The 15,274-nt window shown below is 39.1% G+C and overlaps 1 protein-coding gene across 1 annotated transcript; it reads left to right on the top strand.

Annotated features, from left to right (window-relative positions):
• The first annotated feature begins 5,836 nt into the window (after nucleotides 1-5,836).
• Nucleotides 5,837-9,142, top strand: hpxa (hemopexin a). Its single transcript, XM_074695279.1, has 10 exons — nucleotides 5,837-5,898; nucleotides 5,993-6,009; nucleotides 6,089-6,253; nucleotides 6,318-6,460; nucleotides 6,540-6,693; nucleotides 6,780-6,992; nucleotides 7,097-7,192; nucleotides 7,268-7,392; nucleotides 7,474-7,618; nucleotides 8,919-9,142. Exons 1-10 carry the CDS (start codon nucleotides 5,837-5,839, stop codon nucleotides 9,140-9,142), a joined length of 1,344 nt encoding a protein of 447 aa, XP_074551380.1.
• The last annotated feature ends 6,132 nt before the right edge of the window (nucleotides 9,143-15,274 follow it).

The following is a 15,274-nucleotide window of genomic DNA, read 5'->3' on the forward strand; positions in this document are numbered from 1 at the left end:
CTACTAGTTTGTCATGTTTAAGTTTGGGATAACAAGTCGAATTTATGTGTTATTATTCTTATATAAAGACAAAACTCTAAAATAAAAAAGAAGTAAGGAGAAAATTTTTCAAAGTACAAAATCAAAGTTCAAATTATGAGTTAGAAAGTTGAAATTATGGCAAAATAAGTTCAAAGTATTTCTTAGGAAAAACAAACAAAACAAAGTTTAATTTATGAGTAGATTAGTTCGAGTTATGAGAAAAAGTTGAGAAAACTTTGCAATAAAGGCAAAAAAAAAATACTGCAATAAATCAGTTTTTAAAAAAAAGAAGAAGAAAAAGAAAATTATGTTAGTTTTAGGGTGAAAGGTCAAAATTTTGAGATGGTAAATGAGAAATAAAAAAAATCATAATCAGAAATATGAAAAAAGTTGACAAAACTTTGTCAAAAATGAGAAATATGAGAAATATGAGAAGTTTACCATAGAAGTCTAAATTCTTTCAGATTAAATCAAATCTTTTGGTTGAATGTGGGAATTATGCAATATTCTTATTATTTGAAAAAAAAAATGCAATCTAAAGTAAAAATGTATAAAATAAAAATGAAAATTATAAGATTACAAAAAGTAAAAACAAAGAAATAAATTAAGATACAAAAAATATCCTCTAAAATTTTGAGACGGTCAGTAAGGAATGATAAAATCAAAGTTAGAATTATGAGAAAAAAGTTTTCCATACTTGAATGAGAAGTTTCTCATTATTATAAGAAAGAAAGTCAAAATAATGCACTTTTTCCCACTACTGTGAAATATAAACCCAGTATGAGATAAAATGTCATAATTATGAGAAATAAAGTCAAAATTACGAGGTGGAAAAAAACTTTGCAGACCAAAGTGATGAGAAAGTTAATCATCATTTTAAGATATAAAGCCAGAATTAAATCAAATTTCATCTTATTATGACTCTCACTGAATCATGAGAAGTATCATTTTGAAATGAGTCTCATGCTTTATTTCACAGACGACACCTAGTGCCTGTTTTTGAAATCTGAAACTCTCCTCCTTCTTCACCAAACTCTCCCTGCAGGACGCTCCGAGCTCTTCCTGCAGTTACATCATCTCTCTCAGCAAACTGATTTATTCTGTCCAGAGATGACACCGCCTCAGGCTCCAGGGGCTCCAACGCTCCCACAGTGACAGGCGACCTCACAGGGAAACGAGAAATGACCTTTTCACCCTGAGCTCCAATTCTTCACATTCTTACTAAGTTTCATAAACTTTGCAAGATTGAGCAAAAGTGCAGCTGTAAAAACTAAATTTAATCTACAACTACATTACATGTAAAACTTAAAATATTTAATTATTATAAACACAAAAACTAAAGAAAACTCTTTTATTAATCGTATCTCCTCCATGTGTTAACTCATGTAACTCCAGGGGAGCCCTCTGCTGGACGTCTGTGGTAATGACACTGATATGTTTTGAAAAACACTCACAGCTCTGCTCATATTATCCATGCAGGGTGTTGGAAAATAGTTGTATATATCCTTTAACTGCAAAATGCATGATATAAATATCATTTAAAGAGATAACAAAAATATAAAAATAAAAGTTTTTCGAATTAATCTGTTAAAGCCAGACAAAAACTGAGTCTGAGACTCCAGACACACTCTCTACGTCATACTCTTCTTTTCATGTTTCTACATCTTTACTCGTTTCTCACTGCTCCTTCAGAGCGCTGTGATATTTCCTAATGTTGGGTCATTTTTCTTTGTCAAACTGAGGCGTTTGTTCTCCATCATCTCTGCTGCACCTCAGGGGGCGTGGAAGGGAAAATGCACAGCACCATCAAGCAATATTCAGCCTTCAGTCACAGTAATGTGTTCCTGATGTTTTGCATCATGATGAAAAAGATTTTATATGTTAATGAGCGAGAAACAAAGTGGAAAAAAACAAAAGTGAGAGCAAAGTCAGGGAGTGATTTGACTGCACTGCTCAGCAATAAGAAAAATACGGCTATATGAGAGTTAAAGTTGTTTTTTTTCTTATTTGGTTAACTCTGAGATCACGCACTCACAAATCAATCACAGAGGAGCCTGACCCCTGATGACACACTCACTGTTTGTAGTACCACGTTTGTCTCATGAAATCTGAACTTTGTGTAAATAAAGCGTGGGAGCGTTTTGGATCGTGCTGCATCAACTCTTCTGTCTGCACGCTGCAGAAAGTCTGTGAGGACATGAGATGATAAACATGCTGTCAGAGGGCAGTGTCCTCATTTTCTAGACTTTTCCTCTGTGGGACCAGAAATTAATCTGTTATCATCATTTTCTGTCAGAGTCACAACAAACAGCCTCTTTTACACTTGAGTTTGGTTCACCTACAGTTTAGGGATTCTTGGGTTTGGATGATCCATGGCCACAGTTTTTATATAACAAACCTGCACAAAAGGGGAAAAACAGGGAAATCCTGAATGTCTCTGCAATGCTTGGATCAAGGGTCTTCAACCTGTGGCTCTGGAGCCTCAAGCGGCCCTTTGACTCCTTTGCAGCGGCTCCTTGTAGCTTTAAAAATATTATATATATATATATATATATATATATATATATATATATACATGTATTTATATTAATTTATTTACATACATTTTTTCTTCTTTTTTTTTGCAGTTGTTTTTTTTTTGTTTTTGGTTTGTGCTGCTTTCACAACTTTTATTATTTAAGACAATTCAATTTGATAAATGTCGAGCTTTGACTCTGATTAAAAAAGTAAAGTAATAAATAAAAAACAGAGGATATTGATCATTTAAGACACTGGCACTAAATGAAATAATGTATTAACATTTTGTTGATCAATATATGTTATCAAATGCAAGAATAATATGAAAATTGATATTTTTTAAAGTTGACCATTTTATTGATGATCTTTTATATTTTTTCCTTTTTAAATTGGAAAAATTTTGAACTTCAAAAATTGTTAAAATTGTAACCTTTTCAGTCATTTATGAAATTTCTTTTTTTGTATTTTTTTTTGCATTTTTTTTATTTTTTTAACTTTTTGAAATATTTGAAACTTTTTTAAAAGTAAAAAAAAAGTAAGACAACATGTAGAAATTTATAAATAAAAAAAAACAAAAAAAAAACAAAAACCCAATTCGCTTGATTTTAACTGAGCTTAGAATTATATGCACCTTATGGTCTTTATTGTGAAGATAAAGTAGATTTTGTGTCTCCTGAGTGACTTTAATCCAGGTGAGCTGAGGGTAAATGTGTCCTCTAAAAGTAAAGTTTGCAGACTCCTGGTTTAGATGATGAAATGTTTGCAGCTCTGACCTACACATGTAAAAACGTAAACCTGATTGTTGACCCCTGCGCTGCACGCTCAGGTAAAGGTGAGCTTTGTTTGAGTGCTGATGTAGGCCAATAATGTGGACTCAGCTGTTTCCACACACAGCCAGCTGTGTTTGGAGGTCTCACACACTAAACGGTGGATGAATCCGGTCTGTGTGTGAAAACCTGAAGGCCTCAAAGTCCCGTCCTGGTGTCTCTTCAGTCCTGTCAGATTTCTGACAGCGTGCAGCTCGGCTGCTGTCTGTTCTCGCCCTCCACATGTCAGCTGTGGCCTGCAGCTCTGTGAGCACACTCATCCTCTCTGCATCAACTCTTCTGTTGATATTGATCCTCCATAACTCAGGAGCCAGCTCATAATCTGTGCATGTTGGGAAGTTTTCCTTTCCCCTGCAGGCAGAGAATCTGTTTTTCATGAAATACACCTGCAGTAAGCATGCCAGGCCTGTAGATGGCGCTATAACTGTCAGCAGATTCAGCAGATTTAGCAGCACAAGCTCACCACGGTGCTTTTCCTTCTCATTAAAATAAAAACAGTGGATCTGAGTCGTTTGATTTCTTCTCATATTGTACTTAGGTTCTCCAAATAAACCAGACGTCCGACTCATCGTGGATGTTTGCCCGATCAAACACCAGAGTTAATCACAGATTTGTTGGCAGGATTAGATTTGGGGGCAGAGACATGTTCAAACACACCGACGCGAAGCTTCAGTTTTTCATTTTTCCCTATCATTCCTTTATTTCATGATAAAATCATAAAAAATCCCTGAAAATAAAAGTACACACAGCTGATTGTTGGTAGTTTTACAAACTTTGACTGTAACGCTCCGTTCTCGGTCAATGTTCGACTGATGAAATTAAACAAATCTGATTTCTGTGCTGTGCAGAGCAACGGTCAGCCTCAGTGTTTATCTTTGAGGGGTCGGGGTTTGGAGCCTCTCAGGCTGGGATCAGGTCCAGGGATGATGAGCCAACTCTGCTGAGTGTGGGCAGGCGTCAAGAATCATCTGGAAATACTTTTTACACAAGAGGGAAAAGTTTTTAAGTTTTAATTTTTTTTTTTTACAAGTGAAAACAGACTTGAGAAAACTGAAGAGATCTTGAAAAGTCTCCCTTCTAGATATCTCCCTGATCCTAATCCAGGATAATCCTAACATGAGACTATCAACACCAATATAAGTTTAAGTAAAATGGCTTTGACAATTTATCTTCCTTTTGGGAATTTCTCGACCGTAAGAGACTGATTACACTGCAAAAAACTGAACTCTTATCAAGTGTTTTTGTCTTATTTTTTAGTAGAAAATGTCTTTAAAGGCTCAATATGAGCCGCATTCACCTGACCAGTCCAGAAAAATGTCTGATTTAAGTTATTTAAAGACAAAATGAGGTCTGAATTGCTGTAACAAGTAAAAAAAAATCTGCAGCTGGAACAAAAAAAAATCGCTCTAAATTTTCTTAAAACTAGAATAATGTTTTAAGACAAGAAACTTTTCTCTTATAACAGTAATTCAGAAAAACATTTTTCTGGACTGATCGGGTAAATGTGGCTCGTATCGAGCATGAGACGACTTTTCCTTCAAACAAGACAAAAACACTTGATGAGATTTCAGCTTTGCAGTGTAAAAAAAAAAACAATAATGTTTTAAAACTAGCAAAAAAAATCACATGAATATTATTTTTCTTTCTTTCTGTTCACTTGTAATTAATTAATTGGGCCGATTATGCCTGTCACCAATTAATCAACATCGGCCAAAATGTAGCTGATTATAAAAAGTTTTGCTCCACTGTGTTCACATGCAGTATATAATCCTGTGTACATCAATAAATTTGTTATATGGATACGTCAGCCGATGTATCAGATATCGGCTTTTTTTTGCCCCCAGTATCGGTTTCAGCATCAGCCTCAAAAATCTCATATCGGTCGGGCTCTAGTTGTAATGAAAACAAAATCTACATTTATGGGCTGCCATTGTGCACCATCATGTTTCTACGGCAGCACAGAACGGACAAAATGTGCACATGCACCAGTTAGAGGACAAAGACGTGGAGGACGTTTGTTGTGCACAAACAGATGTATACTTTTTGGATGTTTGTGAAAGAAAAAACTTGACTAATAGAGCGTCAAACTTTTCATTTTTCTGGACTGACCAGTTAAATGTGGCTCAAATCGAGTATAACTAGACAATAGTTTTGGTTTTGTGCTCAGCATCGATTATTTCTTTCTTGTTTAGGATCAATAACGTTTTCACAGTCTCAATTTTCACATTTAGAGTCAGAAAAGTTAGAGAAACATCATCAGAGCTCTGAATCAACTGTCCTGGACGATGGTCTGAGCTGAGAGATGAGTGGGAGGAGTGGGACCAGTCGATGTCTCCTCCTCCTCCTCCTCCTCCTCCTCCTCCTCTGGTACCCAGTGTACCCAGCGTGGTTCACGTAAACTGGACTCTGATATAAAAGCTGGAGCAGCAGCTGCCAGAGCACCTTTAGCCCCGCTCAGAGGACCAGCTGTCATGAAGCTGCTCACCGGCGTCCTGTGCCTTTGCCTGACCCTCGCCCTGACCCCGGCCGACGTGTAAGTAGCCTCAAACTTCAGGTGAAAGACTTCTTAAAGTTTGCAGGGAGGATAATCCTCTTTCTTCTTCTTCTTCTTCTCTCCTTTACACCAGGCATGAACGCGGGCCTCGTGAGTTAAAGAAAACAAATCCACCATCAGTTAGTGCGTTTGACTTTTTTCTGGTTAAACATTTATTTTTGTTCTGTAGATCATGTAGAAGGACACGACGGTCATAACGGACACAATGGACACAATGGACATGAGCACGGTCACGGTCACGGTCACGGTCATGGTCATTTACCCGACCGGTGTGAGGGTTTGGAGATGGACGCCGTCACGGTGAACGAAGATGGAGTTCCTCACTTCTTCCAAGGTGAGTCCCAAAACTGAGCGCTCCGAACCCTCGTTTCTCAGTCTCAACCTGCTTTTCTGTTCAGGTCAATTCCTCTTCAAGGGCTTCGACGGCCACGCAGAGCCGTCCAATCACACTTTCCCTGAGCTGGTCGTTCCCATCGACGCTGCTTTCCACATGGAACACGAGGATGACGCCCACATGTACAACGGCACCTTCCTCTTCTCGGTATGAGCTGAGTCTCTCAGTCGATCATCTGCTTGACTTCTCTTCAGATAATCTTCATGTCATCGTTTCTCTGACTCAGCACCAGGATGTGTACAGATATCACGGACATAAGCTGGAGGAAGGCTTCCCAAAGAGGATGGCTGAGGACTTCCCGGGAGTCCCCGAAGACCTGGACGCCGCCATCGAGTGTCCCAAAGAGGACTGTGGTGAAGACAGCGTCATCTTCTTCAAAGGTTGGTGCACATTTACCAACAACAAAGATGTCCGCACATCAGCTTTAGCTCAGTCAAGCTAACGTCGTACTTCCTGTCCGCTGTAGGAAATGACATCATCCATTTCGTCATCAAAACCAAGACCGTGAACGTGAAAGAGTTCGACAGCATGCCAAACTGCACCTCTGCTCTGCGCTTCATGGGACAGTATTTCTGCTTCCACGGACACAAGTTCTCCAAGTTCGACCCAAAGACCGGCGCCGTGCACGGGCGGTACCCCAAGGAAGCGCGCGACTTCTTCATGAGATGCCCCACGTACAGTGAGTGACGACGTTTACGTGTATTTATGCATCAACCATCAAGTCCTGCTTCCAGTAGTTTCCTTCACACAGAGCAAAGGTTAACATTTGGCTTGTTTGTTCAGGTAACAACACCGACCACGTGGAAAGAGAGCAATGCAGCCACGTGCACCTGGACGCCGTCACAGGTGACGGCGATGGGAACTTGTACGCTTTTAGAGGTGAGGACTGAGCATTAGTCTGTACAGGTTCACGCCCTCTCTGCCGTGTTTCTGAGCGTCTCCTTCCTCTCTCAGGTCATCACTTCCTCAGAAAACACAACACCTCGGTGCACGCTGGCCCCATCGAGGCTTCGTTCAAGGAGGTGCACAGCGAGGTGGACGCCGTTTTCATTTATGATGATCACTTCCACATGATCAAGGTAACCTCCATCAGCAGGTTCTCATTCACGATGTTAAAGTTGGAGAGGGGAACTCTTATTTTCTGTTGACTCCTCCTCTAGGATGATCAGATGTATCGGTACACGGCCCACGGGGGCCACAACCTCGTGGACGGTTACCCCAAGCCTCTGAGGGAAGAGATGGGTTTGGATGGTCCCGTTGATGCTGCGTTCATTTGTGATGATGACATCGCTCACGTCATTAAAGGTACGAAAAAAGACGGCATCTGTTGAAGTATGAAACACCTCTCACAATCACAGGAAACAGCTGTGAGGGTTTTTTTAAATACATCTGTAAACTGCTCAGAAAACTCTGCTCTAAAAGCAGCACAAGATCTTAACGAGATCTTCACAAGATTGTCGAAAGATCTTCATAACATCTTAACAAGATCTTCAAGACATCATTAAAAGATATGCATGAGATCTTCAAGACGTCTCCACAAGTTTTTACAAGATCTCCACAAGATCTTAACGAGATCTTCACAAGATATCCACGAGATCTTCATGAGATCATCACGAAATCTTCAAGACATCAAGACACAAATTTACACAAGATTTCCATAAGATAACCACAAGATCTCCACGAGATCTTCACAAATCTGCAAGATCTTCACAGGATCTTCAAGAGATGTCCAAGACATCTCCACCAATTTCCACAATATCTCCAAAAGATCTTCACAAGATCTCTGTGAGATAACCACAAGATCTTAACAAGATCTTCACAAGATCTTCACAAGATATACATGAGATTTTCTTAAGATTGTCAAAAGATCTCACAAGATCTTCATAAGATTTCTACAGGATCTTCAAGAGATCATCAAAAGATATGCATGAGATCTTCAAGACGTCTCCACAAGTTTTTACAAGATCTCCACAAGATCTTTACGAGATATCCACGAGATCTCCATGAGATCATCATGAGATATCCATGAGATGTTCAAGAGATCTTCACAAGATCTTCACGAGATCTTTACAAGATCTTCACGAGATCTTCACAAGATTCTCAAGAGATATGCATGAGATCTCCAAGACACCTCCACCAATTTCCACAAGATCTCCAAAAGATCTTCACAAGATCTCTACAAGACCCCTTTAAGAACTCAATGAGATCCCCACAAGATCTTCCAAAGTTCATTATGAGATCTTCTTGAGATCTCCACAAGATTTGAAATGATGAGGTCATCACATAAGGACCAAACTGATTCATAAAATGTTTTAACAATGGGCCTCAAACACCAAGGTCTGCTCATAGCTCCGCCTCCAACAGGTCCCCAGAGGGCTGGCCAATCAGAGACAGCGGCTTAAACGATGCATTTAAAACAAATAAGAGTTTTCTACCATGATTGAAACGGCTGATAATTAATCTCACAGAGATCAGGTTGAAGAAAAACCTGCTGGTTTAAAGTTATTAACGTGTACAGACCAGTTCACACCACACTAACACCTCCTCCTGCCTCCTCCCACCTCCTCCTGCCTCCTCCCACCTCCTCCTGCCTCTCTCCTTCCAGGTCCCAACATGATCTCCGTGAATATGACGACGCACAGCAGCGAGATCGAGCACCCCATTTTCAGCTTCCAAAAGGTGGACGCGGCCTTTTGCCACGATGGACACGTTACAGCGATTGTTGGAAACCATTTCTACAACTTCAAGGACGCCATGGAGTTTGTCACGGGCAAAACGCCGCTCGAGCCGCACAGCGTCTCCATGGAGCTGTTCGGCTGTGATCACTGAGGGGTTTGGACTGAACGCTCAACAGACTGAAACATGGAAACACCATTGACATCATCCAGGAGGACGCTACGCTCATGCTAGCTACTTCCTTTTTTCTGTTTCTGGTCTCGTTAATGTCACGATTAACTCAACGGTCCTCGCTGTGTTTTACTCTGGTTCTTTCTGTTCTTGTGAATAAAAATGGGAGGCGAGACAAAACTCAGCGCTTTCTGACGTTTTCTTGTTATTTGTAATCTGACACTTGGGAACAAAGCAGGATGAAGAATCAAAAAGAGGCCGGATCAAATCTTCACACCAGCTTTAAGGAAAAGAAATGTCCCAGATGAGAAGGGATGGTGTCAAAAACCATTTCCTGTTAAGAATTGATAAAAAGTGGTTCAATCCACCGACAGAGTTAGCAGCGTTGATTTAGCTAACTTAGCTTAGCTGATTGAACAGTTTCCAAAAAAAAAAACTCTGATTCAGGATTTTCTGCTTAAAGTTTTACTAAATAATTGAACAGATGAAGAAATGAACATTACTCTCTGACACCAGGTTCCTTTTTAATTCATTCAACATGTTCCACATCTGCTAATCCACCAAAAACACGTAGAAGAAAGTGCGCTAGCTTGATGTTTGATTAGCATAGTTATTTGGCAGATAAATGTCAAACTATCAACAAGCAACATAGAAGAAGGTACGTGCAGGCTAATGGCTAACTTTAGCAAAACTACAACAAGCTAGGTGGTTTAAAAACTCAAAGTACTGCTTTAACCACTTCTAGACGCTACATCAGTCAATGACATCTTTAAAAAAAAGTACATCGCCACGTCACGTGTGATTTTTACTTATTTTTATTTACAGAGAAATCCAGATCCAGTGACCAATTTCATATTTATTTGCTGTTAAACTTCACAGAAATAAAAATTGTAAAGCTATTTTTCTGCATTGAGAAAATTCCCAGGAAGAATTGATAAAAACTGGATCGATAAGCCAAATCGATATTGGTAAATATCCATCCCTACAGATGAGGATGTGAAAATGTGTTGTTGCCTAAGCTGGGTGCTCTCATTGATCCTCTGACAAAGAGCTGTGACTTTAATCTGTAGATCAGAGTTTTTCTGGGCTGTGAAAACTTAAAACTTTAAAATTATCTTTGGATATAAATAGTTTGATTGTTCTTATTGTCCTCTTGGGGTGAATGGGATCTTTTTACAGCACAGGTGTAGGTTTCAGCTCCTAACCAGCAGAGGGCAGGAGAGCTCCACTTTGCTCACCTGGCTGGGAACAGTCTGTGTTTGTCTCTTTTTTACAGTCTATGGTCTCTGTCTCTGTTTCTCTTCAGCAGAGCAGCAGAGATGAGTCAGTTCCTATTTATCTACATAAGTTAGGAACTTATTATGTTTGAAAGCATGTAATCTTAATCTTTTAAAGTTAAATACACATTTATTTATCTTTTTATCTGTTTTAACTTAATCATTTATTTTATCTACTTCACTGCTTTTATCAGCTTTTTTTTCTGTACTGTAATATTTTAGTTTGACATCATTTTCTCTTTTACTGCTTTAGTCTTTCAGCATTTTTTTTATATTATTTGCTTTGTTTTGTTTTGTTTTTTTTTAATATTTTTTCTTTTTCTTTTTCTCTTTTTTTTATGTTGGATCTAGAGTTTTAACATCTTACTTTTACCTTCCCCATTCAGGTCTCCAGATAGTGTGAATAGATAGAGTTTAATTAATGATGCTGTATTCACCTTGTGCATTAGAGGGTGTGAGCTGGTGTGTTGGGGGTGGGTGGTTGTATGTTGATGTGTGTGTTTATGAGGGGGTCATTAGTTAGGTCGCTTATTTGTTTTTTATTTATTTTATTTTTAAAACATTAATTTATTCCATTATTATTATTATTATTATTATTATTATTATTATTATTATTATTATTATTATTATTATTATTATTATAAGTATTATTATATTATTATAATTTTTTTGATTATTATTATTGTTATTGTTATTATTTTTATTTATTTTTTTATTTATCTATTTATTTATTTATTCATCAGGTAGCTCACTTGAGCAGCATCAGTTAGTATTATTGGACAAGTTTTTGTTTTAAAATACTGTTTTTTTAGCATTACAGTTTACTTAAGTATAAAATATAATAATATAATATAAAAACTGGATTTCTGAAAAAATGTATGAGTTAAAATCTGTGTATACTAATCAAACAGCACATACACGTGATGAAAAATATGCAGATTTGCACAGATTTATACTGTTTGATGCATTTATTCTTAAAAGCAGACAGACTCATTTTTCTAAAACATGAACACTGGTTTCAATTTCTGTGATTCTTGTTTACTTTTTTTTAAATCCTATTTATTCTTATTAATTTATTATTTGCATTTGTTTATTCTTCTGTGTTTTCAGGCACGTTGCTATGAACTCTGGGTAAGTTTTTAAGTCTAAATATACTCGCTCTTGGAAAAGGTGCATGAAGAGCTCATTGTCTTACTGCCCTCTAGTGGCCCTGAGGTGTAGTGCAGTTACTTTTAATTTTTCACCATGTGTTATTGGCCTGATTTGCAGAAACTTTTTGGAACTTTAGGCCCTGGAACCAGTTAGTTCCTGGAACTTCTGCGTTAGAAGCTTCTTTTAACAATGTCCTCTGTTATGATCTGATTGTTTCTTACCTTTACATCATATTCTGTCCAAATACTGAGCAGCTGCTTTGGTTTTTGGCCTCTCCTCCTGTCCTCAGTGACCCGCTGAGCGCCGCGCAGCTTTAAACTGAGGCAATGTGGTGATGTCAGCTTCATGAGCGGCGCTGAAGTCTCTGATAACAGCACGCTTCATCGGATCACACAATCCCTGACTTCACCCCACGGCCTGCTGGGATGACAACAGAGGCTGAGACACTGAGGCCCTTCAGCCGCTCTGATATGATGCCACAGTCAGACACAGAGGCCGCCTGCCCGGCAACACACACGGGCAACACACACGGGCAGCACACATCGGCAACACACATCAAAGCTAGGAGGGCAACATGTGTAAAGACTCAAACTGAGGCCGTCTTTTTAACCTGGTTAAGTTAAGGCAGGGGTCTTCAACCTGCGGCTCTTTGACTCCTTTGCAGTGGCTTCTTGAAGCTTTAAAAATATTATCAAAACAAAGGGTGTTTTAAATTTTTCTTACAGAGGGTATTTATGATACACCTCTTGAAATAAAGCTTTTAATTTTGATTTTTTTTTTCCAAATTTTTTGGATTTTTTTTTATTTCAATTTTCTGACATTTTTGCAAAATATGAAAAAAATCCACATTTTTAAGATTAAGCAAATTTTTAAATTCTTTATATAAATCCCCATTTTTTTTTGCAATTTTTTAGAAATTCTTTCAATATTTGGAAGTTAAGCAAAATTTTGAAAATGCATTATTTAGTTTTTTTTTTTTTGCAAAGTTATAACATTTCAGCAAATGTTTTGAAATATCACAATTTTGCCCACTTTTCATAGTTAAATAAATAATTATTTAACAAAATTTTTGATTTTTTTTTTCTTATTTTCAACTTATTGAAACTTCTCAAATTTGCAGATTTATCAAAAATAAAAAAAACTAAGAAATCACAAAACACACACAAAAACTTCTCATTTAGATTATTATTCAGCAGATTATTCACTTTTTTGTCTTAATGTGAAGATAAAGTAGATTTTGTGGCTCCCGAATGACTTTCATCCAGGTGAGCTGAGGAAAAATGGCTCTTTGAAAAGTAAAGGTAACTTCGAACACAGAAGCAGCTCCACACTTCTGAAGGATTCTGGGATATTTCAGCTCCGCCTGTTGACACTGTGGTAAAAACACACAAAGACCTGAGCTGTCCTGATCCTGTGTCTTGTTTCTGTGTGTCAGTGTGTGTGTGTGTGTGTGTGTGTCGTCTCCTGGCTGTTTGTTATGCTGCTTAATTAACCGGACTGGGAGGGTTGACGGACATCTGCTCTCAGCCTGTCGTTTCGGGTAGCTTGACCCCCGGAAAGTGTGTGTTTATGTGTGTGTGTGTGTGCAGAACAAGCAGGTATGGACATTGGCCAAGACTGTGCCAGAGAAACGTTGGCTCTCATGACCAGATGGTGCCAGCGAGCGTCCCCTCTGTAGGCTGGTGACCGCTAAAAACACTCCCTCAGATGTAACCTCGGCGCCCTGCATCAAACTGTCAGAGTGGGCGAGAACCAGGCTGCTGGAGACACACACACATTTACACATTAACACATCCCTGAGTGATAGGGGTTGCTCTTCTTTAAGCTTTTCTGCACAAAAATAGTTTTAAAGTCCACGTAAACACACTCAAAACTACGTTTGTTGGTGTTTTTTTGCAAGGTCACGTGAAAACGACCTCTAACCAGGAGCTCTGCATCTGGTTCCTTCACCTCTGATCTCAAAGACTTCAATTTCAGCAGAAAATCTCTGTAATGTCCTGAAATAACCCCCTTCACTCCTTCTCTGTCTCCTCTCCTTTTTCCTCTTCACCTTCATCTCCTCATCTCCTCCCTCCTTCATCAGTCGGCACTCAAACTTTTTCCCTGCGTCCGTCTTAATCTGCTTCTCTCTGCAGTTGGCAGAGTGCCTGGACTCGGCTCTGCTCGCTGTGTGCAGCCTCCTCCCTCCCTCCTTAAAGTTTCCACCACCTCGACATCCTCTCCTCCTCCTCCTCCTCCTCCTCCTCCTCCTCCTCTGCTCTACGCGGAGCTGTCATCCCAGGCTGCTCGTGCCAAGCTGCTCGTCCTGGTCAGAGGGGAGGCCGGGGCAAACGGTCGGGCCGTTGTTGTGGGTCCGGCCGACCTCCCACCACTGAGCGGCGGACCCCCTCAACAGATTGAGCCTCCAGCTGGCCGGCACGGGGCCCACCACGGCCCCATGCTGGGGGCACACATGCCACAAAGCATGAATTCCCACTTGCACACAAACACACAGACACACTAACATGTGCATGTGTGGAGGAACATGACGGCCTGTATGAAGACACGACAAGCTGCAGCTTTCTCAGCGCTCAGAGGAGAAAGATCCTGAAGTAAAAACAGCAGATCCACCGTCAAACTTCACACACTTTGAAAATTCTCTTCCTGTGGTTTCAGATTTCATCTTTTCAGCCTCTTCAGGGTTTTTACAGAATCACTTCTTGGATTACAGCTTGATTTTCAAGTGTTTCATTTTCCTGGACAGAAGGATCTGTTTTAAAAAGTCTTTCTTGAAATCATTTCATTTGTCAAATCTTGGCCAGTTTGCAACTTATTGACTGATTTCATTTCCCAAAATAAACAAATACTGTGAGTTTTTTAACTTAAAGGTTGCAGGGATGAAATCTTTTGATCAGTTATAAATCACATGATGGTTAATTAAACCTTAAAGGGACTGTGAGGACTTTCTAAGTGAACTTGAAAAAGTCACTCTTCTTAAAGGCCATTACAAAAGCTACAGGCTAAAACACAAACAAGCTAAGGGCTAAACAAAGGCTAAAGGCTAAAGCACAAGCTAAAGGTACAATATAAACGAGCTAAAACCTGAAACAAGGACTAAGGGCTAAAACACAAGCTAAAGGCTTAACAACAGGCTACAGGCCATAACACAAACGAGCTACAGGCTAAAACAAAAATGAGCTCAAGGCTAATACACAAGCTAAAGGCTAAATTACAGGCTACAGGCTGAAACAGATACGAGCTTTAGGCCAAAACACAGGCTTACAGCTGAAACAAGAATAAGCTAAAGACTTAAACACAGGCTAAAGGCTAGAACATGAACAAGCAAATGGCTAAACCACAAGCTGACGGCTAAAATTTGAACAAGCTAAAGGCTACAACACAGGCTACAAGCTTCAATATCAATAAGCTAAAGGCCAAAATACAAGCTTACTGCTACAACAAGAATGAGCTTCAGGCTAAAGCACTACAATATAAAGGAGCAAAAGGCTTAAACACAGGCTAAAGGCTACAATATGAGCTATAGGCTAAAACAAAGGCTACAGGCTATAACGCAAACTAGCTAAAGGCTAAAACACAGGCCAAATGCTAGAAAACAGGCTAAAGTCTAGAACACAAATGAGCCTATGGTTAAAGCACAAGCTAAAGGCTACAACAGGAATGACCTAAAGGCTGAAACACGGGCTAC

Source organism: Halichoeres trimaculatus, unplaced genomic scaffold (assembly GCF_033239565.1).
Source record: "Halichoeres trimaculatus isolate MK-OKI-2021-1 unplaced genomic scaffold, fHalTri1.1 fHalTri1_scaffold_19, whole genome shotgun sequence".
Taxonomy (NCBI): Eukaryota; Metazoa; Chordata; class Actinopteri; order Labriformes; family Labridae; genus Halichoeres; species Halichoeres trimaculatus.